General features: G+C 34.6%; 1 protein-coding gene across 4 annotated transcripts in view; it reads right to left on the bottom strand.

The window, feature by feature from the left end:
• Kcnt2 (potassium sodium-activated channel subfamily T member 2) overlaps nt 1-17,599 on the bottom strand; it is a 388,623-nt gene that overhangs the window by 164,023 nt on the left and 207,001 nt on the right. For all 4 annotated transcript variants that reach the window (XM_026779913.1, XM_026779914.1, XM_005348456.3 and 1 more), the window contains exons 9-12: nt 5,985-6,165; nt 4,619-4,783; nt 2,846-2,982; nt 223-286 (exon numbers count right to left, since the gene is read on the bottom strand). In XM_026779913.1, coding sequence (XP_026635714.1) covers nt 223-286; nt 2,846-2,982; nt 4,619-4,783; nt 5,985-6,165 — 547 coding nt within the window. The remainder of the gene's footprint in view (nt 1-222; nt 287-2,845; nt 2,983-4,618; nt 4,784-5,984; nt 6,166-17,599) is intronic.

The raw sequence follows: 17,599 nt of genomic DNA, 5'->3' as shown, positions 1-17,599 counted from the left end.
GTCCGTGTAATTATTTCGGGTAGAGCTAGCCATGTGGGCGGCCGGGTGCCGGGACGCAGCCCGCCGCTCCTATTTCTACACTGTTGCTTTGTTTTCATTTGCTAGTTTTTTGATTTCCCTGTTTTTTTTTTGTTTGTTTTTTGTTTTTTGTTTCAACTCATACTAAGCAAAAACCTTGCATGGTGAAAACCAAAGTTAACTGAGGGGGTTTCATTGACTTACAGATGATGTCCTGTCCACTTCACAGCGGCTGCTCAGAATGAAACAGGCCTCCGCATTGTCCATCCTAAACACAGACAGGAAACAGAGTAACCACACCGAAATTCTGCTGGAGTGGCTGTGTCATTGCCGGGTCCACATCTATATATGTGTCCTTACACTTAAAGGACAGTCGGATATCTAATCGACCCTGACTACATTTGTGAAAATAACAAATGGCATAGTCATAGAGCTCTTGATTTTATTGCAGAAAAAGAAGTTGAAATTAGCTATTATAGTTTTATTAATATGTTTTGCACATACTAGGAACACTGCTGATCTTTATTATATGGCTAACCTAACTGAACTACAACTACTCAGTTAGAGAGAGGGAACAGATATGCGTAGTGGTTTTAAATCAAACTCCACTGTATGTTTATGCTTCCAGGAGACTGTCCAGCCTCTTGTTCCAAACTTTATTTCCTCATGCTAATGTTTTTCAATTCTCAAAATTAGTAACTAAAAAAACTATGTTTTAGTTCTTCATAAGTCATGGTTTTAAAACATGAGAATGGTTACTTTTCAAATTAGTAAGGATTTATCTTTCTGGTACACTGTGATAAAGTTAGATTTTTCAAAAAATATGTTCTCACTGGAGAAGAAAGATAAAAAGCCCAGGAAACTGATCCAAACAAAACAATTCTGAAGAAAACATTGAGGCATGATTGCTAAATAACATTGGTGTTGGACAACATTCTCTAAGCGTTAATTTCTGTAAAGCAGTGAAGTCAAGAAACTGACCTTCGGGACTTGTTTGGAGACTCCTACTCCTTGTTCCCTGCATGGGGATTTATGCTGAAGAATGTATTAGTTATCATTAAGTCCCAAATATTTTATAAAATTAGGATTAGAAATGTACATACAGTAGATAGTCTGTCACCCTAAGAGTTGTCTTGCTCACCCCACCTCTTAGAAAAGTGCTAGGTGGTCAACAGTCCCTTGTCACCCTTTTCTGCAATTTATTCATTTAGAGTTCACATGGAGGGTTTTCTGTAAAGGTGACCCTTTTTGTGGAAAATCATTTCAATACTAGTACTGACACATAGAATCTATCGGAGATAGTTACAGCTAAAACAAAGAGCTTGGATTCAATTCCCAGAATAAAAAGCTTCTACTACACACATACATATCAGTGCACAGTGAACAAGCTGTGTGAAGCACTTAACTCATAGTAATTTAAGGAGAATGATTTATACAGAAAAGTGAATATAGTGCTTGAAAGAATGCAAATGTGGCAACATCTTCTAGTGAATATAGAGATATCAAATAAGAAATTGTTAAAGCTCCAATTCACATACAAATTTGATAATATCTGACTGTTTATAGAACTGTCACTTGTAGTATTTAATGGAGATAAACTCTAAGACAAAACATATAATATTAAGTATTTTTAGTTTCCCAATATCTACCATTCATTCTATTGTGGAAGTTTCTCCTTACTGTTTTTTTTTCTTAAATTAAATCATTAAATAAAACAAATTTCAGCGAAATTTATTTTCTTCACGATAAGTCAAAAGTACTTTCAGAATTCACAACTACTTAGTACCTAAGCATGACTTGGGACATTAGGTGAGTCCTGGAAGGCAAAAGTCTTGGGTTATCAATTGTGATGAAGAAACCATCACATTTAAAACAGTAGACGAAAGCATCCAAGGAGAAACATGAAGATACACTTGAATCTTTAACAGCAGAGGTTAGCAAAGCTCTGCTTGCTAGAGATTTCTCTGGGTATTAAAACTAAGAAAATTGTTTGTGTTAGCCTCAATCCCCTAGTGGACTAAAGCCCCCCCCCCCAGTCTATTCCCTCACTCTACTTCTGTGTTAGAAGATCAGTTTCCCATAACAAACGGTTAGACCATGGCACCTTTTAAGCCCAGATGACAGGCATATAGAGAATATGAGGGCAACTCCACAGGACCTCTCAGGATCCTGCTTCCTCCAGCTCTGAGGACTTTTCAAACTTTTTTTTTTTTTTTTTTGGATTTTTGAGACAGGGTTTCTCCATAGCTTTTTGGTTCCTGTCCTGGAACTAGCTCAGTAGACCAGGCTGGTCTCGAATTCACAGAGATCCGCCTGCCTCTGCCTCCTGAGTGCTGGGATTAAAGGCATGTGCCACCACCGCGCGGCAACTTTTCAAACTTTAACCTCAGCAAGATAAAATGTGCTGCTGAGTACCTACTGCAACCTTTTTAAAATTCAAATACTGGCTCATGTTTTGATATCTCACCTAATATTTAGGCAAAATATTTTATTTATAAAATAAAAGCAAAATTGTGAAATTTGGAGACTTTAATAATGGGAAGTCTCAAGACATCTTGTCTATCTCTGACAGCAATCATTATTCTATCATGGCTACTTCTCATTGCATGATATAACTGTGCTATCATAGACATCTAACTTAAAACAAAAGGAGGAAAAAAACTTATATTTCTAGTAGTATTATTATATGTTCTATAATCAGCAGAACTGAGCTCAATTTTAAATTTAAATATATGTGAAATGTATCTTACAAAAATTATGAGAGAAAAGTCATCAGAGGACTGAAAATTAAAATATGAGAGAGAGAATGTGGTGACAATATGCCTACTTTGCTCTCAGGAGATCCTGATCTTTAAGGGCTGAGCCTTGAAGGTAGATCACTCGTTGCGACCACATTGGAATCTGTAGCACCCTCCGAACTTGCACATCCATCTCCGTAGGACACAATATCACCACATAATAATCCTGTTCAAGGAAGAGTGGGAAATGGCATGAACACGAGCATGCTTTATTTTATCCTACAGAGGTACACAAAATACTTAAAGAAGTTTCCTTTAATTATGATCAAATTAAAATGAACTTCTGCTAATAAAAAAGTTAACATCGAAATTCAGAGAAATTAAATAAGATTGCACTATGATAAACATAAAGTGATAAATGCAAACAATCAATCAGCATGAGCTATTTTAGTTTATCAGTAGCACAAAGAAAGGCAGTCAAGGAGTAGATGCCACCCATGCCTTTAGTTTAGGTTAAACTGCAAAGTGAGTGTAAAATACATACTGAAGGAGAGAGAGAAAGGTTTATGAGTCCATTCATACTTCAAGTTATTCCTTATAGACTGAAATTTATTATTGTCATCTAACTAATATTATGTTATGAACTGGTAATTTGGAAAATTTCTAACGAATAAGGTTGGTTTTAGGTCAAAATATTTTAAAGTATATCATCATTTAGAGGTCCAGAAAATGCATTTGAAATGTAAAATGACTTAAGAGTAGTCTACAAGAATTTGGCTTCTCTGGAAACCCTTCCATTTGAGGTTAACTTAAAATGTATCTATAGCAAAATGGTTAGTATTTAGAATATCTATATTGTTATTAGAGTTAATTATTGTGAGAGCATGAGCTGATTAGAGTATATCAATACACATATACATAAAATATATATAAAGAAAATTAAAGTTTATGTAAAAGTTTAAAAGCATAATAATATATAATAAAAGTGATAAATAAAAATACTATGCATTTTAGATATCACTTATGAATTATATTTATATTCAGAATTGTCCAGGATTTTACTCACACAAATTCTTTCATGACAAACAAAACATGCAACTATTGTTTCTTTGAAATGAACTGCACTGAAAAAAAATACCCAAATTTACTTTGTCTTATTAGTACTTAGTCACACTCCAGAAAATGAATATACAAAAGGGAAATTTCAGACACTGGAGAGATGGCTTGGCAAGTAAGAGATCTGGATGCTCTTAACAAAGGACATGAATTTGGTTCCCAGAACCAACACTGAAGAGTTCACAATAATATACAACACCTCCTTCAGGGATCTGACAGAACATTTTAGCTTCTACAGCCACCCCCCCACACACACAGATGCACAGGCATACACAAACCCCCACATGCATAGACACTCAAGTACACACATATACATTAAAAATTAAAAACTTACAAAAAGGATCTGCCATATTCTCACATTCCTATCAGCAGTACTTCTTATAACTACACTTTTCAGGATGGTTTCTTTATTGCCTTTTATATTTCATGTTAAAAGTCACTGATTCATAGAATTATCAGCTATGCTTTACCCAAGAGAGGAAACAACAATCCTTTATGTCAAATAAAATTTTTCTTTCTAGCAATAACAAGTCCCATGTGTGTTTTAGCACAAATACAGAAGGAAACCTCAAGGCTGTTTATTCCTCCAGCACTTTTTCTATGTGCCTCGTTGTATTTATAGTCTTTCATTTGACTTTTTAAAATGTGGGTATATAAATAAAATTTTGCCAGAATGCAGGATACACTATTGGTTAATGTGCTATTAAGTATGATTCAGTGTTGTACATAATATAGCGTAAATTTACCTGCAGTCTTGGATGTGCATAGAATTCATTTAGAAAATCCATCAGTAAGTCAATCTTCAGTGAGCTGACACACAGGACAACGTGCTTCTCTGTCTGAGCTCTGTGACGACTATAGTTGCCACCCGATTTTTGTCTCTCCATCCACAAATAGGCCAATTGTTCAAACTGTAATGAATTTCCCACATGTGAATGAAAATCATCCCGCATGAAAGTGAAAGTCGAGTGTAGTGCCTCCCACCTTTTATCAAGTACATGACATTTCTTGCTCTGGAAATATTTGAGGTTCCTGAGAATGATCAGGATCCCATAACAACAGACTGAGCACATGATTTCCCCAGAGATTACAAACGAGGATCACGGGCTTCAGATATCCAATGAAACATGTTAGAGAGATTTTACTATTATACCATATCAGAGCTAGTCCAAGTTCATGTTCAGGGAAGTATGATGTAATATGCCATTCACTGCATGAAAGGGGACAGCTCTGCCAAATTTGCTCCAAATTCTTCTGCCTCATTATTCTCATATCATGCAAGGGAAGAAAGCTGCATTGACATATACGCAATCCCCATGCTATCTATGAAGTAATGAGTGCTGTAGACGAATGTCAGGGAGTCAGACATGGCATTATAAACAGTTTCAGGTTGCTTAATGAGAATGAGTTTATTTTTAATTTGTCACATTGTGTTCTTGATTTGTTCACTTATGGGCAATCAGTGCTCATTAGAACAAAGAATTAGAGACTGATCATTGTTTATATCTCTGCCCTTTGCAAACCACCTAGTACCCAAAATGCTTCATAATGTACAAACACAATGCCCAGAGTTTGCGTTAGTTAGATAAACATGAGAAACTAACTTTTTGCTTTTGTTTTGTTTTGTTTTTTCAAGACAAGTTTTCTCTGTATAGTTGTGGCTGTCCTGGACTATAACTGTAGACCAGGTTGACCTGGAACTCTGAAATGTGCCTGCCTCTGCCTCCCGAGTGCTGGAATTAACAGCCTACCCTACTCTTGCCCAGTGAAAAATTAACATTTTTACCCACTAAACTTTATGTCTCTTTATTTCTTCATTTTCCAAATTTAATTCCTTAGTCTAACATCCTATAATTTAAAATTATATTATATTAAAATAGGTAATATGAGATAACCTATATTTAAAAGAAAACATATTCAACAATCAAACCAAAATGGGAGCAAATTACTTGTGACTTGGGAAAAAGTATGTAATAAAATTTAGGAAGACATTTCAGAAAAATATAAACAATTCATGAAACTGTTAATAACATGTCTTATAATATTAGTGTGAAATAAACAATCAGGTGTTCTTCTATTACTAGAGAAGTTGAGCAACGAGGTTCTGTTTACCTGTATGGGGAGTACCACAAGAGCAACGCAGATCATAGCAACAACAAAAAGCTTGGAGGACCATGTTTCAGGAGTGACATCCCCAAAGCCCACAGTAGAAAATGTCACAATGCAGAAATAAAGGGAGTCAAAGAGATTGAGTTTCTTGCCAATTCTTTCCAGATGCTGAATTCCACAAATGCTAAAAAAGCAGATATGCATTACTATTGACACTCAAAAATTGGACACATTATTTTTTATTGTTGTTCTTTAAAAACCAAAATACATTTCATAAATAACAGCAAAAACCTTTTATTGTTTAACTTTGGAAAGATAAATGTTTTTTAATGTATTGTGAGCATCCACAGAAAACTGTTAACAATAATCAAATAATACAGTTTGATATTTTTTATTGACTATTGGAACAATACTGAGAGGGGTGGACTTTTAAGAAGGATTGAAATCCCACCTCATCAAATGGATTTTTGCCATTATTGTGGGAAGATCTTTGCTGTTGAGGGCATGGTATACCCTGTTGTATATAATATTTCTCTTTTCAAACAAACTTATGTTATGCTCTCAGCTTTTTGTGATGAAATAAGAAGAGCCCAGGCAATTTTTAGCATATTTATGATTGACTTACCAGATTCTAGAACTATGATTCAACAAATTTTTGTTCTGCTAGTTACAAATAATTCAAACAGATATTTTGCTATACAGTCACAAACCAAACTAATACTCAAGTATTTCTCAAATTGCAGCCTACAGTATAAGATAAACTTTTACAGAAAGCAATTGATTGATAGATAAAATATCCAATACAGAAACTCTTAATGATATAAGATTTCCACAAATAAGAATTACTGTCACATTAGATATAACACCACTGCTTAATTATAAAATAAACAATAAAAGACTATGAGTAATTAATATATTGTAATGCTGAGGAGTAATAAATAAATTTGCAACATGAAACTCAGTATACAACTACAATAACTTGAAAAAGTATATTCAAAGTCATATATCAGTACTAAAATTTGGATACTTAGTGAATGGAAAATCATGAGAGTTGTGTCCTCAGACATAGGGTAGTCAGTCTTATAAAAGCATTGATGCTAAGCACATCAATCTACTCATTCTACATACTGCCATGTGATGATGTAGCAAGAAGACACTGTCTTAGAATTAGAAATAAGGACCTCACCAGACACTAATTGGGCCAGAACTTAATGTGTAACATCTTCTCATTTGAATCTGTTAGAAACAAAATTTATGTAACTTATGAATTATTCATTTGCCTGTGTTTTTATGGAAACAGACCAACAAAAGATATCAAAACTGAGAATGGATTTTTTGGCTCAGTGAATGCCTATACATGATGATTCAGCTTTGGGAATGGAAAATCGAAAGAGGCTGGGAAACTAGAAACATGAAGACAAGGACTGTATAATATTGAATGTGTTGATAAGGACAATTTTCTCAGGGTTCAGGAAAACAGGATTGTAGCAGAAGATTGCAGAGAGAGTCAGTAGAATGTGGGATGAACAATATATATTGAAGATGATCCTGATGAGTTGGAGGTAATAAATGAATGTTTTATTTGGCAAAAAGAGGACAAGCTGTACTTTGAACACATCAGCAAACTTGACTGCATTAAGTCCATGACTTTAGGAAAATCAAAATTTCAGAGTGATAAACTTCAATCATGGGGAGCACAAATCTATAATTCAAGTATTTGGGGTGTTTCATGACATCTCCTGACTGTATGTTATAATCACAAAAGAGTAAATTGGTTTAAAGATAAAATTTGTAGGAAATTCTATCTTTAGGTGGAATAAAGGGAAGCAGCATGACCTAATTTGGAAGAGCCTCATCTCAGATTGTGAAGAATCAAAATGGTTCTCATGAGAAAATACCGATGTGGAGGATAAATATGAAAAAGGAAAGCAGATGCTATTCATTTGCACAATAGAAGAAGGAGCTTGAAGTCATTCACGAGATCTTTGAAATCATCATGACTACCGCCAGTTGAAAATAACGTGGCCTGGAATTTTATAGTTGCTTCAAGTGAGAAAGCCAAGGCAAGCACAGAATTTCTAGGTTTAGGTCTGGAGGAGCCTTAGCTCTTCGATCCTTGTATTGTGGCACAAAGCTCTTGAGTCACTTCCTATGGGTCCAAGTACAACACTACACAAGAATGTGCGCTTCACAAGATTCCTCCAGAGGACACAGAAAATAAACTTGAGTGGTTATATCATTGGAAAAAGCCAACAGCTGTTCAGAGTACATAGTCCCCTGGAAGAACTATTTCATCTAGTTTCCTTCTGCCCAGACTGAAGAGCGTTAGGATTGGGATTATGACACAACAAAGCACCAGTGTGATAATGTCTACTAAAGACTTGAGGGTGAAACTCCCTCAGACAACTCAACTAGAACGGCAACAATCATGAACACCTTGGAGAGTTAATGCTCGCAAACTCTACTGGGAAATTTCCTGTGCCCAGAAAAGCCAACTAGGTCAAACTTCCCAAGGCCTTAAGAACTAACCCTTGCTCTGTGTGTCTATAACTTTCAACTTGGAGTTATAGGAAATTATCTTCAAGTCCAAGGATTTCCTGTTGTTTGACTGAGCAGGTTGTAAACTTATCTGTTGATATATTAAGACTTTTGAACTGCTCTTGTAGTGAAATGCATTTGATTGTATTTTTAACTGTTATTATTTGAGGGAAAAAATATAAATTGGAATGTGCCCTCTCAAAAATTCAGGTTGAAACCTATTGCAATGGTATTAAGCCACAAGACCTTTAGACAGGTAGCCCTGAGCACAGACATTGTGAATAGAAACAGTGACTTTCTAAAGATCAGAGACAATTAGCTAGTCTTCCTCGCACATCACACTATGTGAGAATATAGCAACAAATCTTAGAAGTGGAGAGAACCCATTCATCATACATTGATTCTGTGGGTCCTTGACAAGGAATACTCAAGCGCTGAGAACCAAGATATAAAATCTTGCAAATTACCCACTCTGAAGAACTATGTATAATAGCACAACTATAGTAGTATGATTAAAAGTGCCATTCAGGAAGGAAAGAGAGAGAAGAATTGGTGGGGAGGAAGAACAGAGGGAGGGAGGAAACAGATGAAGCTCGAAGAGGAATGAAATACTGATAGGTGTCACCAGTGTGAACTGAAACAAGCAGAATGAAAGAAGTGTCAGATGGAAAGGGCACTCATGAGTCTGTTTCTGGGCAATCTCCAGAGAAGAGACAGAAAGCAGATGAGTGGCTGCCTTGACTGAGAGAGGGGAACAAAGATAGAGATATTCTAAAAGTAGACTGTGGTGTTTGCTAGAAAGCTCAGTAAATATGTTAAAATATGATTGGATTTTCACTTAAGATGAATGAATTTGATGATGTGCAAATTATGCTTCTGAAATCTGTTAAAACTCAGTGTATACTTTTGGACAACCACTGCAGCTTTTGGGTGTGAGCAGATAATTTATTTCTGAGAACCATGAAGAAATAAAGCAATGATTAAAAGTGAAATTAAAGATATTCACATTATAGAACTTTAAAGATAATCTTCGTCTAAGTCTCGTGCCATACTTATTTATCCAGTTTTATTTTTAAAAAAATTATTTTGTGTAGCATTAAATCAAAACTGTAGATTAACAGGCCAGGTTCAAGGGTTGAGAATTGAGAATTAAAAAAACAATGATATACAGAACACTGGAAAACTAACCTTTATTTACTTTACCTATTTCTGCAGACAAGTGATTATTTCTATGTCATATCTCTAAATTGATTCAGAAAATTTGTTTATGAACATTGGGTCACAAAGGCATCCTACTCAATAAAATGATTCCTATCAATTTATTTATCTGGTTTCAAATATGCAATCTTACCAGTATAATTAACATGTCATATGTAGTTTCACACAACTATCAAGAAGGAATGGACATTATCAGTAGATGTTCCTTATTCAAAATGATATATCCTTTAGAATGTGAATATTTATATGTAACTTAAAATATTATCTAATACTTATGTACTTATTTATTGTATATGCAAAGTTGTGTGAATATGCATGAGTCACAGTATAGCTTACAGGACTCAGCTCTCTCCTTCTACCGTGTTAGTTACAGGAAAAAACTATGGCTGTCAGGCTTGGTAGCAAGCATTTTTACCCACCTCCATGGCCCTAAATACAACCTTTATTCATCATATAAAATGGTATTTGTTTTGTTGTTGTTGTTGTGTTGTTGTGTAACAATCCTGGAACTAGCTCTTGTACAACAGGCTAGCCCCAAGCTCACAAAGATCTGCCAGCCTCTGCTTCCCAAGTGCTGGGATTAATGCTGTGTGCCACCATTGCCAAGCTTAATTTAGAATATTTTAAAAGTTGAATTAATCAACGTACTTTAAGGATTCAACTGATATTTGAGAATGCTGTATTTATACATTAAATCTGATCTATGATAAAAGATAAAATAACCATTTCCTAAGGCAAATGTAAATTATCTAGCTCTATATTATAAAATATCACAACTGTGTTTTTCATCCTTCAATTTGTCTGTTTTAAAATTATGTACAACAGGAGTTTGTATATAATTTGATGTTAGGTTTCAAATGGCCACTGAAATCTCACTGATCATAATCCTTTCTCAGGTCTGTGGTAACATGGGCCTTAACAGAACTTGTCACTTCTTTTCTGAAACCCTGGCTCACCACCACATAGAGAAGTTGGGAACCTCTATTTTAAACCATGAGCCCTAGAATTAAAACTTTGAATGTCAGACCATCTTACCTGTGTGTGACTAAAGGTGGAACAGAAATAATCTTGATCTAGAGTAATCACAGCTGTTTGTAATGTGTCTACAAGGCTGGGTTGTCAATCGTTCATTATTTGGCAGGGAGAAAGGGAACTAAGCCATCCTTGGTGAGCTACTTATAGAGTTGGGGAAATACATTGTGCTTACTTGTATGCCCACTTATGAGCAAGTCAGGATCCAGTGGAAAGTTATAAACCCATAGAAGAGCATGACTAAACTCAATGGGCCTCAAACATATATATATATATATATATATATATATATATATGTGTGTGTGTGTGTGTGTGTGTGTGTGTGTGTGTGTGTGTGTGTATTATGTGTATATTATGTATATGTATACACACACATATATATGTGGAATGTGAAAGGTGATATATAGGTTAATAAGGATGTTGGAAAGATGAGAGCTGGCTAGGGTGGCAGTATGTAAAATGCAAATTAAATGCATGAAATTTTCAAAGAACATATTCAATAAAAGTTTTCTTTAAAAATCACAAAGATCATAAAAGTAATGTGGAAATGGCAGATATATTTAATGCCTGATTACAACTTGAGTGTCACATATATCTCAGCCTCATTAAATAGTTGTAATGAATGTATGTATTTTTATAGATTGAGAACACCTTAATTAAGTATAAATCAGTTTCTTACAATACTCTATAAATCTACCTGTATTTGCAAATATTTAATTGTCATCATATGAGATATCCACAAGGAAATATGTCTTTACTGACAAATGAGTTTTTCTAATTTATACATTTTTTTAATTAAAAATATTTAAGTAATTCTGGGAATAGTAATACATGCTACTAATTTCAACAGTTGGAAGGTGAAGCCAAGAGGAAAAGGACTTTAAGGCCATTCTCAACTATAGTGAGTTTGCGGCAAGGCTAGGCCACATAATACCTTGTTAAAAGAATAAAAGACAGTCATGCATATGAATATTTATTTATATATGTATGTATACAAACCAATATTAAGACTACAAACAAAATTTAATACTAAACTTATGAATTTCAGATATATCCGTATATATACTTCACAATAAATAAAATTTTGTAAATATGGCAATTACCTGAATTAAACTTTTATATATATCATATCATAATTTATTCCTAAATTGTATAAAGAAAACCAAATGAATAAAAATGGGACGTGAATTATTTTAAGTACCAGATGAATTTAGCAAATCACTGAAATAGTTTACACATATTTGAGTGATTGAATAAATTATTTACTAAAACAAATGTTGGCCTTCAGTACCATGTTTTTCCTTAGTGGTAAATACTACAGTACTGAACTGAATCAATCACTCAGGCCAGTAAATACATAAAATTAAGGAAAATGTGTACTTAAATTTTTATAGAAAAAAGGAACTACAATAACTATGATTCTATAAAAGGTATCCCTGCTGTAGTTGATAATCTATGCTCTACTGTCACTCTTTTTTTCCCCAAAAATATGTTGTCAGCTGTTGATGGGGAAGCTTTGTTAACCAATTATTTTCAAGAGGTGAAACCAAGTTAGGGTGTGGCTTCCTGAGACCTGGAGAAAAACAAGCACACAGGCCAGGTGCTCTCTCTCTCTCTCTCTCTCTCTCTCTCTCTCTCCTCCCCCTCCCTCCCTCCCTCCCTCCCTCCCTCCCTCTCTCTCTCTCTCTCTCTCTTAGCTAGGCTGGCTATTTTCAGAACTGAGCTAACTTCTACAGTTGGCGCCCAGGTCTCCAGCGGCTCTAGCCAGCCACCATCAGGCTTCATGCCATTCATTTGGGTATAGAATTCTCACACAGGAGGCCTGAGTAGTCCCTAGCCAATGTGGTCCGGGATTTCTGGCACTCGCGGATACTCAGGTGGCATGCAGGCTTCCCTAGTTGTTTCTGTTAGAAACAGCCGCCTTGGATAACACAGTATGAGCATGTGTTGATAGTGGAAGTGTTTTGCATACACACAGCATAAGAGAATATTTTGAAAAAAAGTGGTAATTTGTTAATCATATCCTAATCTTTAAAATTAAGTAGCATTTAAATTATTTATATTTTAATAATAATTCATCTGGTTGTAGGAAAGGCAGCAAGAGTTCACCTGCAGGATAGGAAAATTAGTCTATTATTGGTATGGTAAACAGTTCTTAAGGTCAAAACATTTGTAGCACTGAAAACAGGAAACAGGTTTTATTACAGTATGCACAAAATTTAACTGAATTTATGCAATACTTGTTTTGCTTAGAAATCTGAATGTTACAACACATTTTCAAAAGACTAGGGAGCTATTAGATGGTAAAAATATACTTTAATATAGATAATTGTCAATTCATTCACAGATACAGTGCAGTCATTTTTAACCAAAAAATTGCAATTCTCTCATCACATTTGATGAGTTTGGTTCTTGTGTATTTGCATTTAGAACTGGCTTTAGGAAAGAGACATACAGGTTTTCTGATAAAAAAAAAAGACTGCCCAATATCAGACATTCACAATAAAAATATTTTATTAGTAATATCTATTATTGAATATTTGTAATCATCTTAACCTTACACTGCCTGCAAACCAGGCAATATTTTTGAGTGACTGGATAGCTATTTCTCATTACAACTTACTTAATTATTATAAAAATTTTACTATTGTCTACTATTTGCTTAAACATTTTAAATAATTTATAATTTAAAATATAAAGCATAAGTATATCAACCTTTTCTAGTTAATGTTTTGCTCATAATATTAGAATCATAACTATTTTGTATATTAAAATTAATACACACACTTAATAAGACTGTATTATGAAATTTTTAAATAAAAATAATTTGTATGAACCTAGTAGGCATTATATATCTAACTTGTGTTTCATAATAAAAAAAAAAATTGGTTACCAGAGAGATGATTAGACTCTCTCTTTGTAAGCTGGATGACCTAAGTTGAGATCCTGGAACACACATGAGAACCAGACACAGTGGCACATACATCTTTATTCCAAATTTTCCTGGGAATTGCTTTCTGGGAAATGGGAGGTACAGGCTGTAAACTTTCTAGAAGCACAGGGGCCTACTAGCCCAGTATATGTATCAGTGAACAAGAGGAGACTATGTTTCAAACAAAGTGGGAAGCAAGGATGACACTAAGGATGTTTTCTTGCCTCACACTCATGAACAGATTCACATTTTCACATCATAAACACGCATAAAGATACTAAAACAAGGATTATCTATATTGAAAAATTGTGTTATATTAACTCATGCACATAAATTTTCTCATGATTTCTTTAATAAAAAAAATTAATATCAATAATAATTTAGTGGTTCTCAACATATAGGTAGTGACCCCTTTGAGGGTCAAGTGAAACACAGATATTTACATTAGAATTCAGAGTAGTAGCATATTTCAGTTAAAAAGCTATAGCAATGGTTGGGGGCCATTACAACATGAGGGAGTGAATTAAAGGATTGTAGCATTAGAAAGGTTGAGAAACACTGACATGATCAATCTTCACTGAATGTTACAGATGAAGATACAAAAATAGGACAAATTCCCCCTAATTTACAAGAGGGAAAGTCCCCAAAATCTACAAAGAAGGGCAGTAGCACTGCTAGTAATATCGATGCTATCCAATCCTTTTTTATGAGCTCTCTGCTAACCTGGATAATTTCTTTAATTTATTTCACTTTTACCCTCACCTGAAAAAGGAAGGCAATGATATTAATGTTATTATTAGCTATTATGAGAATTAAATGTGCAAATGATACATACAATACCTATCATATAATAATGTTTAATTAATCCCTTAATAATTTTGTTGTTTCCAATCCCTACATGAAATAGAAGCATAGAAATGAGTTTACTATAATCATTAAATTTATGTACATAATAATTAACTATAACAGAATTCTTGCTTTTATATTTCATTTGCTGCACTGTGTGTATATGTTTGTGTGTCTATGTGTCTGTGTCTCTGTGTATATGTATACCTGTAGAAATGAGAAGATAACTAAGAGAAATGACTTTTTCTCCTTCTACCATGTGGATCCAAAGAAAGAACTCAGTTCCTCAACTTGGGAATAAGCATCATTAATCACTAAGGAATTTTAAAAACTCCAAAGTATCACATACATTCACTGTTTTCTACTTGATAAAAATATAATGACCAAAAGAAAACAAGTGATGAGAAATATTCCATTGTGTAAATGTACCATTTTTTTCTTTATCTATTCTTTAGTTGAGGAACATCAGAAAATTTTATAACAAATGGATGGAACTTCAAGAAAAATCATACTGAGTGAGGTAAACCAGACCCAGAAAGAAAAAAAAATGGTATGTACCTATTCATAGCATATATTAGTTGTACAGTAAAGGATAACCATGCTACAATCTACAGACCCAGAGAGTCTAGGTAACAAGGAGGGTCCAAATGGGAACAAATCGATCTCCCAGGGAAAGGAGTCCTGGCTGGACTGGGGGTGATATAAGATGAGAACTGGAGGGATCTAGTTGGGGGTGGGTGGAGAAGGAAAGTCCTGGGAAGGGAGACTTTTAGGGTTATGTAGGAAGCTGATGCAAGAGAAACTCCCAACTAATGGAAAAGGATGACCCAACTAAGGTTCTAGCAATAATGAATACATAGCCTGAACTACCCATCTCCTGTCTTCAAATTGGTGACTACCACAGTTTTCATCTGAGAGCCTTCATTCTGTAACTGATGGAAACAGATATAGGACCCACAGTCAAAGACTAGGCAGAGCTCAGAGGATCCTGATGAAGAGAGGGGGTGGGGAAGGATTTCAGGAGCCAGAGGGGTCAAGGACATAACAAAGAAACCCACATATACAACTGACCCAGCACATAAAAAATCAGAGCCTGAATCAACAACCAGACAGTCTACAAGGGACGACCTAAGCTCTCTAAATATAAGTGGTAGCTGTGTAGATTGGTCAATTTATGGGACCCCTAACAATGTGAGCAGGGTCTGTGCCTAATGCTTTTGCTGGCTCTTGGAAATGTATTCCTCACACTAAACGTCCTTGCCCAACCTTAATAAAAAGGGAGGTGCTTAGTATTACTGCAACTTGATTATCCATGGGAGGCCTGCTCTTTTCTGAAAACAGAGTTTGGGTACAAGGTGAGCTTCCGCTGATTCCACTGTGAACAGTCAGTGAGCCTGGTGAAATTGGTGCAGAGCTTCAGTCACATACCTTAGTAATGACAGAGTAGATAACAATGCAATAAAAATGTAGACAAATAAGTAATAATAAATATAACAATCCATGGGTTTATAACTAGCTGTAACCTTGTCTAATCCTACCTCAATGCTTCAACCCTCCTCAGTAATGGAAATGGCAACAAGAGTGAACTAAGTTTCTATGTGCTTTGGATAATTTGCAAGGTAGACCCATAATCATTAACTTTTGACAAGTCTAAGAATACTTGACCTTTGGATGGTTCACTGCCATCATTTACAGAAATTGACAATGAATTCCTGGGAAATCAGAAAGGGGAGAAAGATTTATCACTAGTCTGGGAAAATTTTTAACATCAGGGTAATGATTTGTTTGAAAGAATAGCTTGGTCCATTGCTCCACATTGTACTGGAAAAGCAAGTTTGGCCATAGATATTCACAAGATTCAGGGCTTCGTATATAAATTTTACAATACATGAAATAAATACGAATGTTCATCCAAAGACTTCTCGCATCATTTAAATGAGATGATGTTTGGCAGAATTAATTGGATCTCTTTTTTCATTTTATTATTAGCCATATCAAATTAATTCCAACAAACATAAACTAAAATGATTTAGATGTTGTTAACTACACAACAAAAGTCTACAGTTTTTGGCTGTATAAATATTTTATAATTATTTGCTCCAAAGTTATTTGCCTACTTTATGCCTTTGTTCATGGCTGTGATTAAGTGACTCTGGATTAATCATTGCTTGAACATAATTTAAGACAGTAAAATAACTCAGCAGGCTAAGATGTGTGCCAACAGCCCTATGACCTGAGTTTGATCCCTGGAATCCACATGAATCGGCTCCTGCAAACTTATGTCCTCATGTGTTCCTACACACCCACACACATATAAGCAAAATACATGGTAAATATAATTCATATCAATAAAAAAGAATTTAATAGTGAAACTCTAATGCCCTAAGTACATAGTTTTGCATCTGTTTTATTGTTTGAAAGGATCAAAACAAGCATATTAACATGTCATGTTTTACATGCTGTGTTTCAATTCTTTGCATCAGTTTCACTGTACCTAAAAGATTCATAAAGTTTGGCCAAATCTCCTTTTCAGAGACACAAGAATTTAGAGTTCCCACTCATCATTCTGTGCTCTTCACCAGTTTTGGTCATATTTTATAAAATACAGAGCTTAAACACAAGTCCACCATATACACTGTACAGTATATCAGCGCAGAACCTGTGTGATCCTACTAACAAAGAGCTTGACATGCTTTTACAAGGACTATGGCCATAGAAAATGTGTATCAGTAAATTTACTTCCAGGTTAGAGAGGAGAACTCAGGACTCAAACTCATTGAAAATGTGTAATCCCATTGCTTTGTAACCTGAAATACTGTTTGTTCTTATTAAGAGTGATTTTGGTTAAAAATAAAACAAGAGCAAAAACAAAATATCAAATAGAATAACCATCACACACCTATACAAACATCTTGTACATATTAACTGTAAGAAAACTAAACTCTAATGTGGGATAGTGTTCTGTATGCTGTGATTATGTTTTATTACCATTGGTTAATAAACAATCTGTTTTGGCCTATGGCCTATGGCATATATATATATATATATATAT

This window comes from Microtus ochrogaster, chromosome 6, assembly GCF_000317375.1.
Source record: "Microtus ochrogaster isolate Prairie Vole_2 chromosome 6, MicOch1.0, whole genome shotgun sequence".
In the NCBI taxonomy this organism is placed as follows: domain Eukaryota; kingdom Metazoa; phylum Chordata; class Mammalia; order Rodentia; family Cricetidae; genus Microtus; species Microtus ochrogaster.
Note: the sequence above shows the minus strand (reverse complement) of the source record. Positions and strands in the feature narration are given on the sequence as shown.